This window comes from Palaemon carinicauda, chromosome 37 (genome assembly GCF_036898095.1).
Source record: "Palaemon carinicauda isolate YSFRI2023 chromosome 37, ASM3689809v2, whole genome shotgun sequence".
Lineage (NCBI taxonomy): Eukaryota > Metazoa > Arthropoda > Malacostraca > Decapoda > Palaemonidae > Palaemon > Palaemon carinicauda.
The window spans coordinates 65,423,032-65,445,759 of NC_090761.1; the positions used below are offsets into that span (position 1 = coordinate 65,423,032).

At 34.1% G+C, this 22,728-nt stretch overlaps 2 protein-coding genes across 3 annotated transcripts in view; both read right to left on the reverse strand.

Moving 5' to 3' along the window:
• LOC137629741 (FYVE, RhoGEF and PH domain-containing protein 2-like) overlaps nucleotides 1–22,728 on the reverse strand; it is a 475,513-nt gene that overhangs the window by 108,874 nt on the left and 343,911 nt on the right. For both annotated transcript variants that reach the window (XM_068361338.1, XM_068361337.1), the window contains exon 2: nucleotides 4,688–6,031. In XM_068361338.1, coding sequence (XP_068217439.1) covers nucleotides 4,688–6,027 — 1,340 coding nt within the window. In that variant the 5' untranslated portion in view covers nucleotides 6,028–6,031. The remainder of the gene's footprint in view (nucleotides 1–4,687; nucleotides 6,032–22,728) is intronic.
• On the reverse strand, nucleotides 18,144–19,706 carry LOC137629347 (uncharacterized). The gene is made up of 2 exons (XM_068360601.1): nucleotides 19,590–19,706; nucleotides 18,144–18,491 (listed from the first exon to the last, which is right to left on the reverse strand). The coding sequence occupies exons 1-2, from the start codon at nucleotides 19,704–19,706 to the stop codon at nucleotides 18,144–18,146; spliced, it is 465 nt and encodes a 154-aa protein (XP_068216702.1).

The following is a 22,728-nucleotide window of genomic DNA, read 5'->3' on the forward strand; positions in this document are numbered from 1 at the left end:
AGGAAATTCTATTCCTGTTTAAAGGTTCGAGAGGGGAAAATCCTATTCCTGTTCAAAAGATTCAAGAGAGGAAATTCTATTCCTGTTTAAAGGTTCAAGAGAGGAAATTCTATTCCTGTTTAAAGGTTCGAGAGGGGAAAATCCTATTCCTGTTCAAAAGATTCAAGAGAGGAAATTCTATTCCTGTTTAAAGGTTCGAGAGGGGAAAATCCTATTCCTGTTCAAAAGATTCAAGAGAGGAAATTCTATTCCTGTTTAAAGGTTCAAGAGAGGAAATTCTATTCCTGTTTAAAGGTTCGAGAGGGGAAAATCCTATTCCTGTTCAAAAGATTCAAGAGAGGAAATTCTATTCCTGTTTAAAGGTTCAAGAGAGGAAATTCTATTCCTGTTTAAAGGTTCGAGAGGGGAAAATCCTATTCCTGTTCAAAAGATTCAAGAGAGGAAATTCTATTCCTGTTTAAAGGTTCGAGAGGGGAAAATCCTATTCCTGTTCAAAAGATTCAAGAGAGGAAATTCTATTCCTGTTTAAAGGTTCGAGAGGGGAAAATCCTATTCCTGTTCAAAAGATTCAAGAGAGGAAATTCTATTCCTGTTTAAAGGTTCAAGAGAGGAAATTCTATTCCTGTTTAAAGGTTCGAGAGGGGAAAATCCTATTCCTGTTCAAAAGATTCAAGAGAGGAAATTCTATTCCTGTTTAAAGGTTCGAGAGGGGAAAATCCTATTCCTGTTCAAAAGATTCAAGAGAGGAAATTCTATTCCTGTTTAAAGGTTCGAGAGGGGAAAATCCTATTCCTGTTCAAAAGATTCAAGAGAGGAAATTCTATTCCTGTTTAAAGGTTCGAGAGGGGAAAATCCTATTCCTGTTCAAAAGATTCAAGAGAGGAAATTCTATTCCTGTTTAAAGGTTCAAGAGAGGAAATTCTATTCCTGTTTAAAGGTTCGAGAGGGGAAAATCCTATTCCTGTTCAAAAGATTCAAGAGAGGAAATTCTATTCCTGTTTAAAGGTTCGAGAGGGGAAAATCCTATTCCTGTTCAAAAGATTCAAGAGAGGAAATTCTATTCCTGTTTAAAGGTTCAAGAGAGGAAATTCTATTCCTGTTTAAAGGTTCGAGAGGGGAAAATCCTATTCCTGTTCAAAAGATTCAAGAGAGGAAATTCTATTCCTGTTTAAAGGTTCGAGAGGGGAAAATCCTATTCCTGTTCAAAAGATTCAAGAGAGGAAATTCTATTCCTGTTTAAAGGTTCAAGAGAGGAAATTCTATTCCTGTTTAAAGGTTCGAGAGGGGAAAATCCTATTCCTGTTCAAAAGATTCAAGAGAGGAAATTCTATTCCTGTTTAAAGGTTCGAGAGGGGAAAATCCTATTCCTGTTCAAAAGATTCAAGAGAGGAAATTCTATTCCTGTTTAAAGGTTCGAGAGGGGAAAATCCTATTCCTGTTCAAAAGATTCAAGAGAGGAAATTCTATTCCTGTTTAAAGGTTCAAGAGAGGAAATTCTATTCCTGTTTAAAGGTTCGAGAGGGGAAAATCCTATTCCTGTTCAAAAGATTCAAGAGAGGAAATTCTATTCCTGTTTAAAGGTTCGAGAGGGGAAAATCCTATTCCTGTTCAAAAGATTCAAGAGAGGAAATTCTATTCCTGTTTAAAGGTTCAAGAGAGGAAATTCTATTCCTGTTTAAAGGTTCGAGAGGGGAAAATCCTATTCCTGTTCAAAAGATTCAAGAGAGGAAATTCTATTCCTGTTTAAAGGTTCGAGAGGGGAAAATCCTATTCCTGTTCAAAAGATTCAAGAGAGGAAATTCTATTCCTGTTTAAAGGTTCAAGAGAGGAAATTCTATTCCTGTTTAAAGGTTCGAGAGGGGAAAATCCTATTCCTGTTCAAAAGATTCAAGAGAGGAAATTCTATTCCTGTTTAAAGGTTCAAGAGAGGAAATTCTATTCCTGTTTAAAGGTTCGAGAGGGGAAAATCCTATTCCTGTTCAAAAGATTCAAGAGAGGAAATTCTATTCCTGTTTAAAGGTTCAAGAGAGGAAATTCTATTCCTGTTTAAAGGTTCGAGAGGGGAAAATCCTATTCCTGTTCAAAAGATTCAAGAGAAGAAATTCTATTCCTGTTTAAAGGTTCAAGAGAGGAAATTCTATTCCTGTTTAAAGGTTCGAGAGGGGAAAATCCTATTCCTGTTCAAAAGATTCAAGAGAGGAAATTCTATTCCTGTTTAAAGGTTCGAGAGGGGAAAATCCTATTCCTGTTCAAAAGATTCAAGAGAGGAAATTCTATTCCTGTTTAAAGGTTCAAGAGAGGAAATTCTATTCCTATTCAAAGATTCAAGAGAGGAAATTCTATTCCTGTTTAAAGGCTCAAGAGGAAATTCAATTCCTGTTCAAAGGTTCAAGAGAGGAAATTCTATTCATGTTTAAAGGCTCGAGAGAAGAAAATCCTATTCCTGTTCAAGAGATTCAAGAGAGGAAATTCTATTCCTGTTTAAAGGCTCGAGAGAATGCAGAAAAAAAATACCAACAACAAAAAAATAAATTTCACCAGGGAGGTTTCATACGCTCAAAAAGTTTTACCAATGGTTGACGCAGTCTTATTTTTTTATCGGCTTTCTCCTCGTCGTGTTGAAAGCAAATGGGAATTTATGAAATAAAAAATACTCTTTCCTAAAAAAAATCTGAATAATAAAAGAGCGACCTGCGTCGACATATCAATTAAAAAGCAACAGATATGGGAAAAATCCCTTTTGGATAAGAGGCTTTTTGGGATATTGTTCTTATGATAGTTTGTTTTATGGAATTTGGATCGTAGGGTTTGGTGCAGGGGCCAGGAAGGCCATTGAATGTCAAAGGATAAAGGGAGAAAATACCTCAGTTGTTATTATTATTATTATTATTATTATTATTATTATCAATTGCTAAGTAGCAACCCTAGTTGGAAAAGCAGAATTCTCTAAGCCCGAGGGCTCCAACAGGGAAAATAGCACAGTGCGGAAAGGAAATAAGGAAACTACAAGAAAAGTAATTAACAATTAATATATAAAATATTTTAAGAACAGTTAAGCTGGTTAAAAGAGAGAGTATTCACGGGAAAGTAGAAAGTTAAAAAGTGGTTGCATCTTGGGGCCTACAGGACGCTGCATATATCCCTAAGTAATGTCTACAGTTCGCTGTGTGAGGTGCACCGACAGCACCAACCCCCCCAAGGAAGGTCACGACCTCCTCCTATAATGTCGTCTAAGTTGCATTTACTCATTACAATTCATTCATAAACAGATTGACTCTCTCGCCCTCTGATTGGCTGAGGCGACGGAGGAAGCCTACTCTCTCGCCCTGTGATTGGCTGACACGACGGAGGGCGCCTACTCTCTGGCACTCTGATTGGCTGAGACGACGGAGGATGCCATTCATCATTGGCCAATCACCAACATCCTCCTTCGCGAACTTAATGAAGATCAGCAATAAACCGATTGCTCTCTTGGGTCATTTATTCCTGTTCCACCTTCTGTTTTCCATGATTCCTATAATCTTCCTACTTTTAAAAGGCGAGGTAAATGGTTTCCTTTGAGGGAGGTTCCTTCCCTTTTTCTTATTTTTTTACTTTAATTCTTTAGTGTTTTGGTTGATATAGCTAGTATGTAGTTGGTTATATTCTCTCTCTCTCTCTCTCTCTCTCTCTCTCTCTCTCTCTCTCTCTCTCTCTCTCTCTCTCTCTCTCTCTCTCTCTCTCTCTCTCTCCACACATAAAATACATACATATAACACACACACACACACACACACACACACACACACACATATATATATATATATATATATATATATATATATATATTTATATATACACGTATATATACGTATATATACATATATATGCATATACACACACATATATATCTATATATATATAAATATATATATATATATATATATATACACATATATATATATATATATATATATATATATATATATATATATATATATATATATATATATATATATATATATATATATATATATATATATATATATATATATATATATATATATATATATATATAGTTTTAAAAACAAAGAAAGAAAAAATTCTATCATAAAAGGTCTAAGGCTCACTATGCAAAGGAGAATAATGAGGTGAAATAGGCCTAAACGAACTGAGAGAAGACTTCTTTTTAAAGCCTAACATAGCCTGCATAAAATGTTCTCATCTATGAAATAGCCCCCACAATTCTAGAAGATATAACCGTAAAGTAAGAACTAGATGCAAAAAAAAAAAAAAAAAAAAAAAAAAAAAAAAAAAAAAAAAACACCACCACCATTAAAGTACACAATGAATGCTACGATAAATGTGAACTTGTAGGAACTACATCTAAAAGAATAAAGTATACAATAAATGTAACAGTAAAAAGTAAACTTACTTTCAAGAACTAGGCGCAAAAAAGGCAATAAACTACACACTAAAGGCTACAATAAATCATAAACTTACTTGTAAGAACTAGATGCAAAAAAGACAATACATTACACAATAAAGATAACAGTAAAAGTAAACTTACTTGTAAGAGCTAGATGCAATGGAAGACAATAAAGTACACATTAATGGTAACAGTAACAGTAAACATATTTGTAAGAAATAAGACCCAATAAAGACAATTAAGTACACATAAAAGGCAACACTAAGAGGGTAAACTTACTTGTATGAATTGGAGTCAGCGCAATAAGTCACGATGCGTTGCCTTGAAGACATGCAATACTGGCCACGCCCATTTTGAGTAGGATTTGCACTGTGACGTCTCCTCTCCACTTTCTCTGGGCCATAGTCATCTGTCCTCCCTAACTCCCTTATCCGTCCTCCTGGATTCCATTCTTCGTTCCGGGCCGCAGCGGCGGCCGCTTCTTGCTGGGCCTGCGCTTGCGCATGCGCCAGCAAAACCTGAGGCAGGCGCGGCATGCCGAAGCCGGAGAAACGAGCCCAGGGATCGGCTACCGGTGTGGGCAGACCCAACTGCCGGCGGAAGAAAGGGTGATGGAAAGGCGACGGCGGACTGAGGGGAGAGGCTGGTAAATCACACCAGGGTTCCTCTTCGTCCTCGTCGTCTTCTTTGGCTCCGGATTCCGGTGGAGACTCTTCGGCGTCGCCAGAAACACCGGATTCCTCGTTTTCGTTTTCTTTATTGTCCAGAGGACCCGGAAAGCCAGCCGTAGCCGAGCGCCGCATGGTGTACGCGGTACGCCTGTGCGCGGCGCCGGAGAGCTGCCCTTCGTCTAGGCTCGTTGGACCACAAGCTAGGGCTGCCAATAAAGAGGAAGGCCGAGTAGGGGCACCAAAGCCAGCCGGAGGAGGGATGTGGGTGAAGCCCCTTTCCTCCAGCAAGGTGGTGAATCGGTCTTGGCTTTGGCGCATGAAATTCGTGAAGACATCCTCTTTGTCGGCCCACAGCGTTTCGCCGCCGCGGGCCCGCCGCAACCGCTCCCGCTCCATCTTCACCTCCCGCGACGTCTTCAGCGTGGAGCACTCATAAGGCCAGGCTTGTCCATCGGCTTGGTGGGGGGGACCTAGGACGCTGTCTCGTTTGCCCTGGCAGTCGTAACTCCTGCTGCTGCTGCTACTCCGCCAGCTGATCCTGCGACTGCTGTTGCTCCTCTTGGCGTCGCCGCAGAAGGAATGCGATCTCCTGAAGCCGATTTGATTGATCTTCGCGTCGTGCGGGGATAGGCCACCGGACGGCGCAGCTGTCCCGTTGGCTAACGACTGGCTGGGGTTAGAGCCCAGTCCAGCGTGCTTTTGGCGGTATTGGCACTGAGTAGGAGATGCCTCCTGATGCCGAACCTCTTCTTCTTCCTCCTCCTCCTCACCACTCTCAGTACACCTGCTCAGAAGGCGGGACAGGGATCGGCGGGTACTCCGCGGCCGCAGAGGACGCGGGGTGGTGGGTGTTGGGGGCTTGGAAGCACAGGAGTGAGAGCGATGAGTAGGCCTACTGCGACTGAAGGAGACGAGGGTCACGCCCACATCCTCCTCGGCCACAGCCATCACCCTGGAATGAGAAAATGGGGAATTAATTTAACAATAGGCCTAATACAAAACAAAGGCAAATATGTAATAACAATAGGCCTAATATAAAACAAAAGCATATATGTAATAACAATAGGCCTAATACAAAACAAAAGAAAATATGAAATAACAATAGGCCTAATATAAAACAAAAGCAAATAAGTAATAACAATAGGCCTAATACAAAACAAAAGAAAATATGAAATAACAATAGGCCTAATATAAAACAAAAGCAAATAAGTAATAACAATAGGCCTAATACAAAACAAAAGCAAATAAGTAATAACAATGACCATAATAATGACCACTCTCCCTATTCTTCCATTTTTATATCATAAGTTATTAGGAGAAATCATTTCACTTATATTTTGTTCTACATTATATAAGAAAATTCTCACGTCATATACGATCTGCATTTTTTACATACTTATATTCAAGCCACAGGTTACATTCAAACTGGGCTCCACAATGCACTAGAAGGGTTGGAAGACCCATGCCTACATGGGTGAGGACTATGATGCGTGAAGTAGGAGATGATGAATAGAGAAGTATTGATTTAAAAGCTCAAGATATAGACGATTGGCGAAATCTAACCGAGGCCCTTTGCGTCAACAGGCGTAGGAGGTGGTGATGAGATTTGAACTACCCGTTACGTATAGAAAATGAAAAATAACACATGATAAATGTTACTATAAATGTTGATCAACGAAGTCTTACAATTGATAAAATAGTTAGAATGTAATATCTTTTTTTTTTTATTCAGTAACTCAACTGGACCTCTAAAAACATGTAAATAACCAGTTGTACGAAACAATCCAAAGTGAGCTTACAAAAATTTAAGAGATAACTATGAGTAAGTCGCTAATAAACATAAATTCATCATCGTCATCTCCTCCTACGCCAATTAACGCAAAGGACCTCGGTTAGATTTCAACAATCGTCTCTATCTTGAGCTCCCAAATCAACACCTCTCCATTCATGATCTTACCACTTCACGTTTCACAGTCCTCAGCCATGTAGGCCTGGGCCTTCCAACTCCTCTAGTGCCTTGTGAAGCCCAGTTGAAACTTTGAACTAATCTCTCTTGGGAGGAACATGCTAAAACCATCTACATCTACCCCTCAATATTATCTCATGCACATATGGCACTTGAGTAATTACGAGAATCAATTTAATGAAAGTGGTTAAAGAGTTTGCAGGGTACTTGCCTTTTCTCTAAGAGGAAATGGACTTGTTTAACGGCAAAACATTCATTTGGTTCCCCAAAACAGGTACCGTACAAGGTAAGAAAATCACCAACTTAAGAAAAAAAAGTACTACATAGATATCTCATCATTAACACTTCGAAATCTGTTACACTTTTACTTATAAATTCTCTTTTCATCTGACACTTTTGAATTAAATTTACATTTTTCATTTTAATATCACTATAAAAAACATTTAAAAACTGGATACCTTTTTAATATTCAATATCCAAACATATCTCACGATTTCATAAGATTCATCTTTACAGCTTAATTATAAATTTCATTGACAATCAAAATTTACATTTTTCTTCGTTAAGTCTTATATATACAGAGATTTAAAATGAAAACTCAAATCATAGAAACACAAAATCTATATTTCACGTAACGCGATATGTAAAAATATTCTGTAAATGCTGACATCTACATATTGAGGAACGGAAGTCAAGGGCCAAGATAACATCCAGAAAACAAAAGAATTTTTTTTTTGGTTCAGTTCCTAAAACAATCATAAAAAGAATACGACCGACAAAGTATATAAAAAATTCACTTATGTAACTATACTACGCGAAGGTGTATGCACAACATCCTTTCTGGGAGGAAAATTACACTGTTGTTGTTGTTGTTGTTGTTGTTGTTGTTAAATGCATAAATAAAAAACTAAGATGGGGAAATAAGAGCGAATTTACAATAAAAGTTCAATATAAAATCAAAACTACTCTAAAAAAAAGGTAATGAGGCAAAAAACTTCAGACTAATAGTGTATTAAAGTTCATGTTAAACTTAAGTATGGATGATATCGTGATATAAATCACATGGAAGGAAAAAGAATCCAGATATTTTCATAGACCAAAAAAGTATTAGCTGTAGGAATACAAAACTACATCCTAAAAGCATACTCAAAAAGGAGGTATAATCTCCAATAAAAGTTTTGCAGAAATTATATATATATATATATATATATATATATATTTATTTTTATAGATAAATTCTACGGTAATGGTACATATGGTTTCGTTATTTTAAAAGTGGAAAATGTGAAGTAATCGTATATCTATCAATACAGCATTTTAGCCAAAACAAATATTCCCATCTCTTCCAAAATACAATTATATGTTGTTAGTCACTATGCAAACCTTATTGAAAATTCAATAAATATACACAAGTGACTTCTTGCATAATCAGACAAAGAAACAAAACAAACTAAAATCAACCACCCTAGAGGAAGAAAAAAAAAACGAATAAGAATTCACTTTTTAGCTCACGAGAACGAAACAGTTCCGAAGGATCAAGACAGGATTAATGTCAGGTTGAGAGAGAGAGAGAGAGAGAGAGAGAGAGAGAGAGACTCTTGCTTCTTGCTCAAGGTGTGAAAGAACAAAGGATATGTTTTAGTTTTACTAGATATCTTGAAACTGAAGATGAGGTACAACAATAGGAGAGAGAGAGGAGAGAGAGAGAGAGAGAGAGAGAGGACTCTTGCTTCTTGCTCAAGGTGTGAAGAACAAAGGATATGTTTTAGTTTTACTAGATATCTTGAAACTGAAGATGAGGTACAACAATAGGAGAGAGAGAGAGAGAGAGAGAGAGGAGAGAGAGAGAGAGAGAGATGGGTCATGGTCTTAGTCGAAAACCTTCTCAAAACCACCGGACCGAGAAGATTCAAGCGTCACACACCAGGAGATATCTTTTCAAATATCTTTCGAAAACCAACGACGAATTTTTGTTCCAACTCACCCCTCCTACACTTCCCCTACCCCGCCCCCTTTCCTAGGAGAACTTCCAACCCCCCCCCCCACTCATTTTTGTGGAAGAGAATCTTCCCCTGATGTTCTTCTTGCTCTAAGTGCGAAAGAGCAAAATATATGTTTTAGTTTCACTAGATATCTTGAAACTGAAGGTGAGCTACAATAAGGGGAGAGAGAGAGAGAGAGAGAGAGAGAGAGAGAGAGAGAGGTGCTTCTTGCTTTAAGTGTGAAAGAGCAAATGATATGTTTTAGTTTTACTAGATATCTTGAAACTGAAGGTGAGCTGTAATAAGGGGTGAGAGAGAGAGAGAGAGAGAGAGAGAGAGAGAGAGAGGTGCTTCTTGTTCTAAGTGCGAAAGAGCAAAATATATGTTTTAGTTTTACTAGATATCTTGAAACTGAAGGTGAGCTGTAATAAGGGGAGAGAGGGAGAGAGAGAGAGAGAGAGAGAGAGAGAGAGAGGTATTTTATTAGATATCTTGAAATTAAAGGTGTTACAATAATCTAAATGAGAGAGAGAGAGAGAGAGAGAGAGAGAGAGAGAGAGAGGCTGGAACAACACTGCAAGGTCTGGTCAATACACCTAATATAGATCTGTATGTCATTACACGGAATATATTAAATAATTTATCACTTATACAATAATAATTTCACCCCCACGACTGTTCACTATGGATTCAAACGTATTCTCAAATATAGCATATGAATTAACGAGAACAATTATTGAAACCCTTTACACATCGATTATGGATGTGTTTGAGAGAGAGAGAGAGAGAGAGAGAGAGAGAGAGAGAGAGATTGAGCTACTGAATGGAATTTGGTATTAAAAGAACAAATGATCAAGTTTTTTTTTTTTGCTCTTTAATATATGATTGCCTGCTTCCATTGGCAAATTAAAAAAAAAATCTGTATTCGTCTTAAATACTACTGCACAGAAGTATGAGAGACAAAGAGTATAGAGGAAGAATAAAAAATGTATATTGTCCTATAAATCAATAGATTTATTTATCAATATGTTTTCTTATAACCTAGCGGGGCAAGAACACCGCTGTAGTTCCTAAATAAATATAAATATAAATATGAATATAAATATATAGTTCCTAATTAACATCAACAAAACAAAGCTAAATTTCAGAAGTACTATTTCTCGTAGTTCAAAATTCAATAAAAAAATAAATTCTATTCATTTTATGAACAGCCAGAATTAATCCTACCTTTATATATGTCACCGACTCACTACTACTGGAATACTTTCACGAACCTGTCTTTTACCTTTCACTTAGATTTCGTCACTTATTATGAAGTATTTATTACGTTCAGTAATTAAATAATAAGCTTAAAATGATCTATTATTCCCTCAAAATGACGTGAAGAGATTACCATTTTACGGTTTCCTGTTATTCAAGACATCTGGTAGGCAACTTTTCCCTTGCCTTAGTAAACATCTCATGCGTGGAAGATCTAAGGATGCCTTAATTAATAAAAAATAAAATAACTTGCAATTTTTACAGTTTCTTAATTAGTCATTCAATTATCTAGACCAATAATGAGTTATAGTAAAGATAGATAATTATGGTTAAGGATTGGACTTTTTATCATGATGATTGAGGCACTTAAATGAATTTTAAAAATATGTACATGAATGGAGGTTGATTAACTCTCTCTCTCTCCTCTCTCTCTCTCTCTCTCTCTCATTCAAGTTTCCCTTAAATGCTATATATATATATATATATATATTATATATATATGTATATATAATTATATATATATATATATATATATATTATCTCAACTAATTAGAATAACATTTACTAATGATTTCATGATAATTCACCTTACCAAAAAGAAATACTTCGCAATAAAAAATAAAACCAACCCACCTTACTGGCAAAAGATGATATTCTTGAGTAAAACAATGAAAATGAAATATCATTCTTAATTTAAAAAAACACCCACACGGCAGACTCCTCCTTTCCAGCCATCCGTAAACCAGGTACAAAAAAAAAAAAAAATTCCTTAGGGGGAAAAAAATACCTCATTTGAATTTTCTCGCATATTCATTTTCATATAATTACAGCTTCGTAATAATTCTTGTCCGCAGAATGCTTCTTCTACTTAAGAGAGTCCATTGTCGACGAAATGAGATACTTTCACTTCTGCAGTTTGATAATAATGGAGTCCATTGTGGCGTGGAGGGATTTCTATGAAGGGAAAAAAATTTACAACTTTCTTCTAAACATATGATTATCATCACTGCATTCACGGCTCATGCTCGAATGAAAAGACGAGAGAGAGAGAGAGAGAGAGAGGAGAGAGAGAGAGAGAGAGAGAAGGTAATGATCTGCAAAGATATGCATTTGAACTCTTAGTATCCATCAACATTTTGTGAATTCAAGTTCCTTAGAGCTTCTCTTGAGAGAGAGAGAGAGAGAGAGAGAGAGAGAGAGAGAGAGCAAAGATATACATTTGAGCCTTTAGAATTCATCAAACATTTTGTGAATTTCTGATTACTTCAAACATGTCTTGGATAGAGAGAGAGAGAGAGAGAGAGAGAGAGAGAGAGAGAGAGAATAGTTTCTTGTATTGGAGAATAATCATAGATTGGAGATCTAATTCATTTCAAGTATTGGGGTCTTATCTTTCCTAGTCCGGAAAGATTTTCGCAATCGTTTTTTCTTATTTATGATGTTATTAATCTTTCCATGCTCTTCCTCTATTCTTCATAGTGCAAAGTTTTTTTTTTCTCTCTCTCTCTCTCTCTCTCTCTCTCTCTCTCCTCTCTCTCTCTCTCTGCCTCAATTCATATCTTCGACGCCCTGTGTATTTATTTCTACTGTCAAATTTGGTACTATACCCTTACTTCTACATTCCTTGACCTATCATCCATCAATAGGCAAGTTTATCGCTTTCTTAGAGAGAGAGAGAGAGAGAGAGAGAGAGAGAGAGAGAGAGAGAGAGAGAGAACGTTCAATATAAATATTTAACAAAAATACAAAAAAACTGAAAAAAAATTAACTAAGGATAGGAAGTTTGGGGAAGCCTATAGGTCTATCTGCTGAGTTATCAGCAGCCATTGTCTGGCCCTCTTTGGTCCTAGCTTAGATGGATAGGGGGTTAGGGCGTTGATCATATGTAATATAGTCAATCTCTAGGGCAAATTCACTGTCCCTTGCCTCTGGCATTCATGAGTGGCCTTTAAACATTAAACTACATAAAATTTCACAAGAGAAGTCCAACCTTCAACAGAGTTACTAAGAAAAGCAATAAAGAATATTGTGACGAGCCGAGAGAAGGTTGCGACTCAAAGGCAGGATGAAAGCAACTGAGTAACTTTATTACAGATACTCGCCTTTATATACAAAACCTCAATGCAACAGGAAATTTCTTGTTCAACCGATACCACACCGGTTAACAATTAACAGTGAGAAAAAGATACATGTTTATTCAGGTTCTTTTTAGTGCGAGGGGGAGAGCGAAGATACAAGCATAATATATACACAAAATGAAATGTCGTTACTATGTACGATCGTGTGAGACATGGTTGGTACAATATCCAATCTCAATCATAATAACTGAGAAGAGTAATAAGATGAATGGAGTCTTCAAATTAGGAATAATGTCTGAAAAGAATGACCTTACCCAAGAAAATTCCATGCAAATCAAAGTCTTCAGTGCATTGCTTGATTTGATATCTCGATTACAGGTTTTCTTATAGTAGTATTAAAAATTCGTTTTTCTTTTGAAAACTTAATGGACTTCAGACTTTTATCTTTGTCTGATCTTCGTGGTTGAAGACGAAATGAAAAGGCTCACAAGACAAGCAAAACTAAAATCTCAAGAGTATGATAAAGAAATAAAGATAATGCTTGATTTGATATCTCGACTACAGGGTTTCTTATGGTAGTATTCAAAATTCCGTTCTTCTTTTGAAAACTTAATGGACTTTTGACTTTTATCTTTGTTTGATCTTTGTGATTGAAGACGAATTGAAAAAAAAGTGTGCAAACACGCAAAACGAAAACCTCAAGAGTCTGATAAAGAAATAAAGATACAAGAAAGTTTCGTGTCCTAATCTCCCTTATATAATGTAATATATTTCTTTCATGTCAGGCTCAGGGGAGAGAGGGAGTAGTCATTACCTGGTGAGAGGGGTACCACCAATAGGCACACTCGGAAACCACTCAATCAAAGAAAAATTGTTGTAGTTAGGAACTGGGGAGGGGGTGGGAAGGGTTGAATCAGTGTGTGCGTGTGTGTGTGTGTGTGTGTGTGTGTACATATCTATCTAAATATTTTGGACCTCATTTACGACGACTTGGGTACACTAGTTTTGATAAGTAAATAGTGTGCATATCTATCTATCTAAATATTTAGACATTTTTGACGGCTTGTGTACACTAGTTTTATATAAATACCAGGGTATTTACCTAAATTATTTCATTATTATTTTCAAAAGAGCCGATAAACCTAAATAATAATGCATTTGCCTAAGCTATATTATCATTTCCACAAGAACTGATAAGATAAAAACCGGAAGTGTATGAAATACATATTCCAGAGACAACCAACGTATTTACCAACATTCTCTACGAAATAAGAAGACGGCTCTCGATCGACCGTGTAGCTCCTAAATCAAAAACATTATCCCTTTGTCGAACCGATGATAGATTTCCGATACGAGGGTCGCACGAGATGGCCCAAGAGGACAGGGTTAAAATATGTAATATGAAGAGACTTGCCCAGGTAAAGAAATACTCTGTGCTGTGGTGATAGAAAAGGGTTTTACTTTTAAAATATATTTTATTTACTAAGGTATTTTACTTGTTTTTTTTTAAATATGTTCTATTTACTTGAGTATTTTTCTTGTTTTTTTTTTTTACAATATATTCTATTCACGTAATTATTTTTCTTGTTTTTTTACAATATATTCTATTTACTTAAGTATTTTTTTTTTGTATTTTCTTTTTACAAAATATTCTATTTACTTGAGTATTTTTCTTGTTTTTTTTTTTACAATATATTCTATTTACGTAATTATTTTTCTTGTTTTATTTTTACATTATATTCTATTCACTTAAGTAAATTTCTTGTATTTTCTTTTACAACATATTCTATTTACTTGAGTGTTTTTCTTGTGATTCTTGTACAATATATTATATTTACTTGTGTCTTTTCCTTGATTATTTCCCTTTTCTGTTTGCTATGCTTGTTTGTTTATTTCGAACTTTTATGATTACATTTGAGAAAATGTCTCGGGTCAAGATTTGGCAAAATAAATAAATGAACAGATAAAAATTTTAATTTAACTGGCCTTACCATTTAGTAAAAAGAAATAAATTTTGTTTCCACACTTTAAGGCAATATAAATATATATATTTATATATATATTATATATATATATATATATATATATATATATATATATGTATATATATATAATATATATGTATATATATTATAATATATATGTATATATATATATATATATATATACAGAGAGAGAGAGAGAGAGAGAGAGAGAGAGAGAGAGAGAGAGAGAAACTTAAATCAATCAATCAGAAGTATAGTGTTGATTCTTTCATAGTTACTCTCATTGTATTTCTTTTCCATTTTATACTAAAATAAACAATGCTGCGCACCACAAAAAAAGAAAAGGCCATTTGAATAAAATATTCATAATCGATCTATCGGAAGTCTATTGGAACGAAAATATCTGGTGTTCGATAAAGCGTACACATAACATAGCTCCCTATCTTCGCGAGCTGGAATGTCGTAACATGTAAGAATAGAGAAATTTCAAAGTACAAATACAGATGGTGCTGGATTTCTTTGTAAAAGTACTAAGAGCGAGGACTTTAAATTTCTTTGTTTATTTCCAAACTCGAAAGTAAGGATTCGATGTCCAGAAATTTTCAGGAACCGAAATGTTGATAGTTCACTGGACGTCGAGGCGTTTATCAAGAATTAATTTTAATAATAATAATAATAATAATAATAATAATAATAATAATAATAACGACAACAACAACGACACCAATAAACATAACAGTCAAAACAATAATAATAATAATAATAATAATAATAATTATAATAATAATGATAATAATAATAATAACAACAGCAACAATAACAACAACAATAATAATAATAATAATAATAATAATAATAACATAATAATAATAATAATAATAATAATAATAATAATATAAAAAAAACAACTAATGGATTGCCATTCATTATTTTGAAAACAGAAGTACAGACTAAATTCAAGTAGAAAGTAAACAGATGCAAAAAAATGCATTGTTCATTTTCTTTCCAAGAATTTTCGCCATCTTTCTAATTATCAATAGATTGTGGCAATTTACTTTTCATCTCTCACTCCACCTATACGAAAGATCCATAAAAAAGAAAAAGAAAAAAACAGCTGTTGCAAGTTGCATACCAAGGAAAAAAAAACTCTTAATCATACAAAAGAAGGGAATATAGAATATAATAAGTACCGTAATTAACTTCAGGGGAATTGTTTTCCATAAGAGAGCAAACTGGAAACTATAAGACGCCTTCAAGGACAACTAGGTGTGGTTCTTCATTACCATACAATGATGTTATAATTCTTTCGTACATGGTAAAAAATCCTTCATACTTGAGATATTACGAGAATTGAATATACAGGATAATAACAGCGCCATCTGCTACTACTTCATTTTGATTGCAAAGTGCATACTGTTAGAAATTTGCCGTAAAAAGGGTAAAAATACTAGAATAAATGTTCCAAAGCATTTACCGTTTCAAAAACGGATATGTTAACGTTAAGGAGTGATATCTACAGTCACCGACCCGTAAGAGATAATATCATAGTTGGGTAAAAATTACGGTCACCTGAATTTTACTGAAATACGGCTGAGAACAGTATATTTTTTACGGGGAATTTCCGATTAAAATTACGGCTCTTTTTAATAGTGCACACATATAATTGCTAGTGTGAACATTTATACGAATAAATAAAAGGTCAACCATGCAAGCGTTAAATATAATTTAGCATATGCAATACTACTCGATTATTTATGAAAATTCGTTCTTAAACGTAAAGGCTGAAGTTAAATTCAGCTTGGGAGTCAGTTAATGAATAGCTAACCTGTAATTATACAAGAATTGGACTACTAAAAACAGCCCAAAAATCTATATTGTATTGTTAAAGAAAGTAAGTTTTAATTATTAAAAATGTAAAATCTAATTCACATAAGGTAACTAAAGGACCGACTTACACAACGTCAAAGAAAGTACGGTCTAATGTCTAATTTACCTGACGACTAAAACTTAACATGTCTAAAGATCTGGTTGATAACAATGCACGATCTAATTCGCCTAACGCCAACAAGAACAAGGTCTAATTAACCCTAATCAAAACAACATATAAGGTCTACTTCACTTAACGTTACAAAGATTGTGTCTAACTCATCTATTATAAAAAACTAAGCATAAGAGGGACACTCATAGAAAAAAACCGTAATTTTAATTGGGAATTCTCAGTAAAAATATACTGTTCTCAACCGTATTTCAGTAAAATAAAGGCGACCGAAATTTTACCTTACTTTGTTATAATCTTCTACGGGGTGGTGACCGTAATATCACTCCTTTACGTCAATATATAAATTTTTAAGACAGTAAAAATCCTGGAATAATTGTTGCCAGACATTTAGCGTTTTTTTAATGCAAACTTTTAACAGTGCAGGTTTAATTCTATTTCACCCTGGGTAAAACAAAACGAAAAGTTCTCATATATAACAACGATAGAATATCTATATCCACTCGCATAAAAGTTTTTTTTTTTTTTTTTTTTTTTTTTTTTTTTTTTTTTTTTGTGTCAATATACTTAATCACCTTTAGCGTGAAAGGGAATTAGAACAGTCGGAGTTTCAATAAAGGAAAGTTAAAATGTGGAACGTAAAAAGGGCCAACTGAGGTTCACTTACTCGGCTACAAAATGAAGTATTTTTGGGAAAGTTTAATATTATGATGCTAGAATAATATCATCATCATCAATCATTTCTATATTATTATTATTATTATTATTATTATTATTATTATTATTATTATTATTATTATTATCATTATTATTATTATTATTATTTAGCTTAGTTACAACACTAGTTGGAAAACAAGATGCTATAATCCCAAGGGCTCTCTAGCAGGGAAAATAAACAAGCGAGGAAAGAAAATAAGGAAATATAGAACAACACGCCCTAGTTTATCGTCAAGCAAAAGAACTTTAACCTGAGACAGCGGAAGACCACGGTACAGAGGCTATGGCACTACCCATGACTAGAGAATAATGGTTAGAGATTGGAGTGTCCTCCTAGATGAGCTGCTTATCGTAGCTAAAGAGTCTCTCCTACCCTTGCCAAGAGGAAAGTAGCCACTGAACAATTATAGTTATTTAACTGAAAAAATAATAATCTACATAAAATATTACCAAAATGTTAATAATGCCAATAATGATAACCTACAGTATATAATACGTATAAATATATACTGCAAATACAAAGCGTGTATTATTCATTCAAATTGCAGAATAATGTTTAATAATCATTTATTAAGGACATCCGCCGCTTTCCCTTTAATGAACACTCGTTCTGAAAATAACAATAATTACAAAATTCTCCATGAAATATTTTGTATATATTATATATGTAGATATTTATTATTGTTTTGCGTTACTTCCATAATGACAATTATTCCAATAAGCGTGCAATTATCCTCAAAATAAACATATTAAAAAAAATTGTTTTATTTAAATCTACGCATGATAAAAAATATTCACATGCAATATACAGTGCACATATGCGAGTGTTTATTAGTTATACGTTTATTTGATAAATTTACGGAAAAGGATTTGTAAATTACATCTCACGGCAAAGCGCTTTGGCAAACCCTATTATGGCACCATGAAGTAAAAGTGAATAGGTTTCACAGCAGGAAGGAATAGAGGGATCTGGATTGGGGGTAAAGTAAATAAAGTAAAAAGCTAAAAAGTGGGTGCAGTTAGGGGCATAAGTGGCCCCGCAAATACCCAAATACCCATCTGCAGTTGCTTCTTGCTTTTTCAGGGGCAGCCCTTGATGTCTGGGGCAAAACTTGTTTTCTCTCTTGGGGTAAAGCTGTTTGTTTGTAATTGGGTTATTTCTTCCACTTCTTCTTCTTCTTCTTCCTCGTCGTCGTCATCTTCTTCTTCTTCTTCTTCTTCTTCTTCTTCTTCTTCTTCTTCTTCTTCTTCTTCCTCGTCGTCGTCGTCTTCTTCTTCTTGGTCGGCGTTTACTCCATCTCCTAAGTCACTGCTTGCTGTCTGATCTTCCTTGCCAAGACTGTCTTCTAGTTCATTACTTACTTTTACTTCTTGGTAGGAACTCTTCTTCTTCTTCTTCTTCTTCTTCTTCTTCTTCTTCTTCTTCTTCTTAGTGGGCGTTTACTTCATCTCCGAAGTCAGCACTTGCTACTTCTTCCTAGAAATCTTTTTCCTTATTTCAAAGTCAACTAAAACTTCTTCCGCTTTATATACAAGCACTAGATTCTTCACTTGTCTTCCCTTCCTTGAAATATTACTGCTTTCTGCCTCATCTTCCTTGCCAAGACTTTGCCGTCTAGTTCACTACTTACTTTTACTTTTTTTAGAGGCTACAATACCGACTTCTTCAAGGTTAGCGCTTGCCAACTCCTCATCAAGTAAAGTATTTGGTTACGCTCCTTCAAGGTCAGTCCTTTTCCCCTCTGATTGCTTTCAGAGATGGATGATGAGTTTCCCCATTGGCTGTTCCAATCTACTTTGTCATTTGCTACTCAATGTCATGTTCGCGTGACTTTATTAAAAGAGAAATTCACAACTTTTAATCTGAGAAGATATTCGCTCTTCCAATTCAAGTATCAAGGGAAAAAATTATCATGTTGAGACTAAATTTACAAGGGGTTTTGATCAAAACGATTCCAATTCAGTTTTCGATTACAATTAAAGTATGAAGGGAAATATTATCACTGTGAAACCACACTTACATGAGATTTAAATAGTGAATAGTTAATAGTTTCCTATTTAACGAAAGTAACATAACAATAAATGGTATGAAGTAACTTTCCAACTATGGTGACTATTACCTTTAATATATTTAAACGTCATTCTTAAAATATCTTATTATTCCTTGTTCCTTTCCCTCACCGAAATATTTTCCCTGTTGGAGCCCCTAGGGTTATATCATCCTGCTTTTCCAACACGGGTTATAGCTTAGCAAGTAATAATAATAATAATAATAATAATAATAATCTGACTTTCTTTAATGGACCCTATGATTTATATTTTCCAGTGTCTTACCAATACGTACGATCTCGATTATTATTTCCCTATTCCTCTTACTTCAGCCTATACCTTCCCGAATCCTACCATTTCTTCCTCACTTCTTTCTATCTAATCCTTCCCAAATCTCTATCTAAAAAAGAAGATACTATACGATCAAGGACAAATCCCTTCTCGGTCTGGTGCTATAAGACCTGACTCCGATCGTACTCCCAATGTCTTGGACGTAGCAATTTTTTCCCGTGTGGCGGAACAGCCAGAGATGTGGTCTACCTGAAGCCAAAAATCAATGTCTTTCTTGACACTTGGGCCGGCGGCCGCAAACATGTCTGGCACGGCAAGTGCGTTTTGCAGCGCACTTGCAAAATTGTTGGTGCCCACATATTGTGTGCAGCAATGCAGCATGCAAATATTATTATTATTATTATTATTATTATTATTATTATTATCATTATTATTATTATTATTATTATTATTATCATTATTATTATTATTATTATTATTATTATTATTATTATTATTAATAAAATAACAACAACAACAACAACAATAATAATAATAATAATAATAATAATAATAATAATAATAATAATAATAATAATAACAGATACGCAATTGCGTAATGAACAAGAACAAAATTATTGGTATTCTTCGTAAATACAACAACAACAACAACAACAACAACAACAACAATAACAACAACAACAACAACGTACAGTCTTCGTGTGCAACATTTGTATTACTGCAATTTACCTAGTGTGCGTTTCACATCTATTCTTTAATTATTGTATTTGGAAATAGAATTTCAAAACTTCCCTTGAAATTCATTCAGAAAATACATTTTACTGAGCGCTGTGAGAAAATTGATTCTTAAAACAGCATGCATTATCTCACAGCAAATATATTCTGAAAAAGTAGAGGGGCACTCAGTAGAGCGCAGACCTCTACCGCGGCAGCTTATTTATCGACCTTGACCTTGACCTTTAACCTTAACATGTATTAAGTGGCGTGGATTTTCATACACTCAAATCCGAACAAAATTTCAAGACTGTGACAACGATGTCCAAACTTATGGATGATTACGTGAATTGGATATTTTGCTTGACCGTGACCTTGGCCTTTGACCTCAACCTTCCAAAATTTAATAATTCCAGCTTTTAATATAACAGTTAATCAATGCAAGTTTCATTACTCTACGATTAAAATTGTGGCCAGGAAGCTGTTCACAATCATACACACACACACAACAAACAAAGAAACACACAAACAGGGGGGGTAAAACATGACCTCCTTCCAACTTTGTTGGCGGAAGAAAAAAAAAATTAATATCAGCGAGTATCAAAAGCAGAATAAAAAAAAATATATTTTTGAGTCTTGGTCTCCATTCGTGCTTTTTGAAGAACTTTTCACTTTACTTTTTCATATGAGAAAAAAAAATATTTTCCCTTGAGCGCTGACTTCAAGGGTCTATTTTTACTTTTGCAAAAGGGAATATACGAAATATTCCATCTCGAAGGTTGTGTATCGTTCACAGAATGAACATTTTCAAAACGCTTTCACGAACCCTTAAACATTTTTAAAATAATTGCTAAATTTATTAAAAAACATTTGTCACAATAAATGCCAAGGTCATTACAAAATGTTAAAATATATGCTAAATTTATTAACAATGTTAAAATAAATGCTAATTATATTAACAAATGTTAAATTCTTTAAAAAAAATGAAAAAATACATACTAAATCCATTAGAAATGTTATAATAAATATTAAATCCATTAAAATTTTAGAATAAATATAAATGCTAAACATTTAAAACAAATGTTAAAACAATTGAAAAAATGTTAAAAGACATACTAAATCAATTAAATTTTTTCTAAAAAGATATACTAAATCAATTAAAATTTTCTAAAAACACATACTAAATCCACTAAAAATATTAAAATAAATACTAAATCCACTAAAAACTATCTCCAAAAAAAATAAAAAATAACCCACAGCTCTAAAATAACAAAACCTACACACCAATTTCACCAACATACGAAAACCACATCGCAAACTGTAAATTTGTTTTGCGTAAATAAAGGTTATTAAAGTTGTCATTTTACTCACAATTCAGGAACTAGTGAATGGGCTTAGCGGGCCGCTTTCATCCTTACCATTTTTTTTTATGACAATTTCTGTGAATCCTGATTGAAACGTTGGATGCTAAATGTCAAGGTCACACAACGTTCGGAGGGTTATTCGTGTTCGTTTTGGCTGACTTGAATGAAAGCGAAATGTAGAATTGGTGTATTATTAGAGGGAGTTTCGTTTTGAAATGTTTATTATTGTTTTGAATATTTATGGAATTTATAACGCATGAATCAATATGTGGTATCAATATTGAATGTTAATGATGATAATAATAATGATGATGATGATGATGATGATGATGATGATGATGATGATAATAATGATAATAATAATAATGATGATGATGATAATGATGATGATGATGATGATGATGATAATAATAATAATAATGATGATGCTAATATAATGATGATAATAAATAACATGGTTTACCAAAACAAAATTACTTGACTTGTTATTATACACTTTTGGCTATATATATATATATATATATATATATATAAAAGTAACAACAGAAACTTACAATATTTTTTATACCAATTATATAAGAGAAATACGGTACATCCCGTTCAAATGTGAAAAGTCTAGTTTGAATTTTGTCTTAAATACAGCATGTATTATTCAGCCATTTACAGCATTCGATACCAATAAATAATTTCCGGCAAAGCCAGTGGCCAATTTTGTGCTAAATAAAACTGCAGTAAAACTGTGATGAATTTAGTTAACAAAAAAGCTACTACTCAATGATTTTATATAAAGCAAACTTTCTGTTTACCTCCGCCAACGAAGTTGGAACGAGGTTAGGTTTTACCCCCTGTGTGTGTGTGTGTGTGTGTGTGTGTGTGTGTGTGTGTTTGTGAACAGCTTCCTGGCCACAATCTAAATCGCAGAGTAATGAAACCTGTTAAATTTTGGAAGCTCAGGGTCAAAGGTCAAGGTGAAGGTCAAGCAAAATGTCCAATTGACGTAATCACCCATAAGTTTGGACATCTTTGTCACAGATACTTCAAACTTGGTTTATTAGTAATTTAATTGGAAAAATATTCTCTGTTAAACTAAGTAACGATTTTTCTTATATAATAAGATTTTGATAAATCTTAAGGGGAATTTCTATATTGCAAATAGCTGTTAACAAACAGAGAAATAAATTGTTATTGAAATTAACCTTTAATAGCGATAGTAATATACAGTAGTTCCGTTAAGAAGTAGCCGAAAA

Coding starts and splice junctions, on each gene's coding strand:
- LOC137629347 (XM_068360601.1), bottom strand. CDS start 19,706: ATGTTTGCGGCCGCCGGCCCAAGTGTCAAGAAAGACATTGATTTTTGG. Junction 18,492..19,589: donor CTACGTCCAAGACATTGGGA/GTACGATCGGAG, acceptor ACGCCCACTAAG/AAGAAGAAGAAGAAGAAGAA.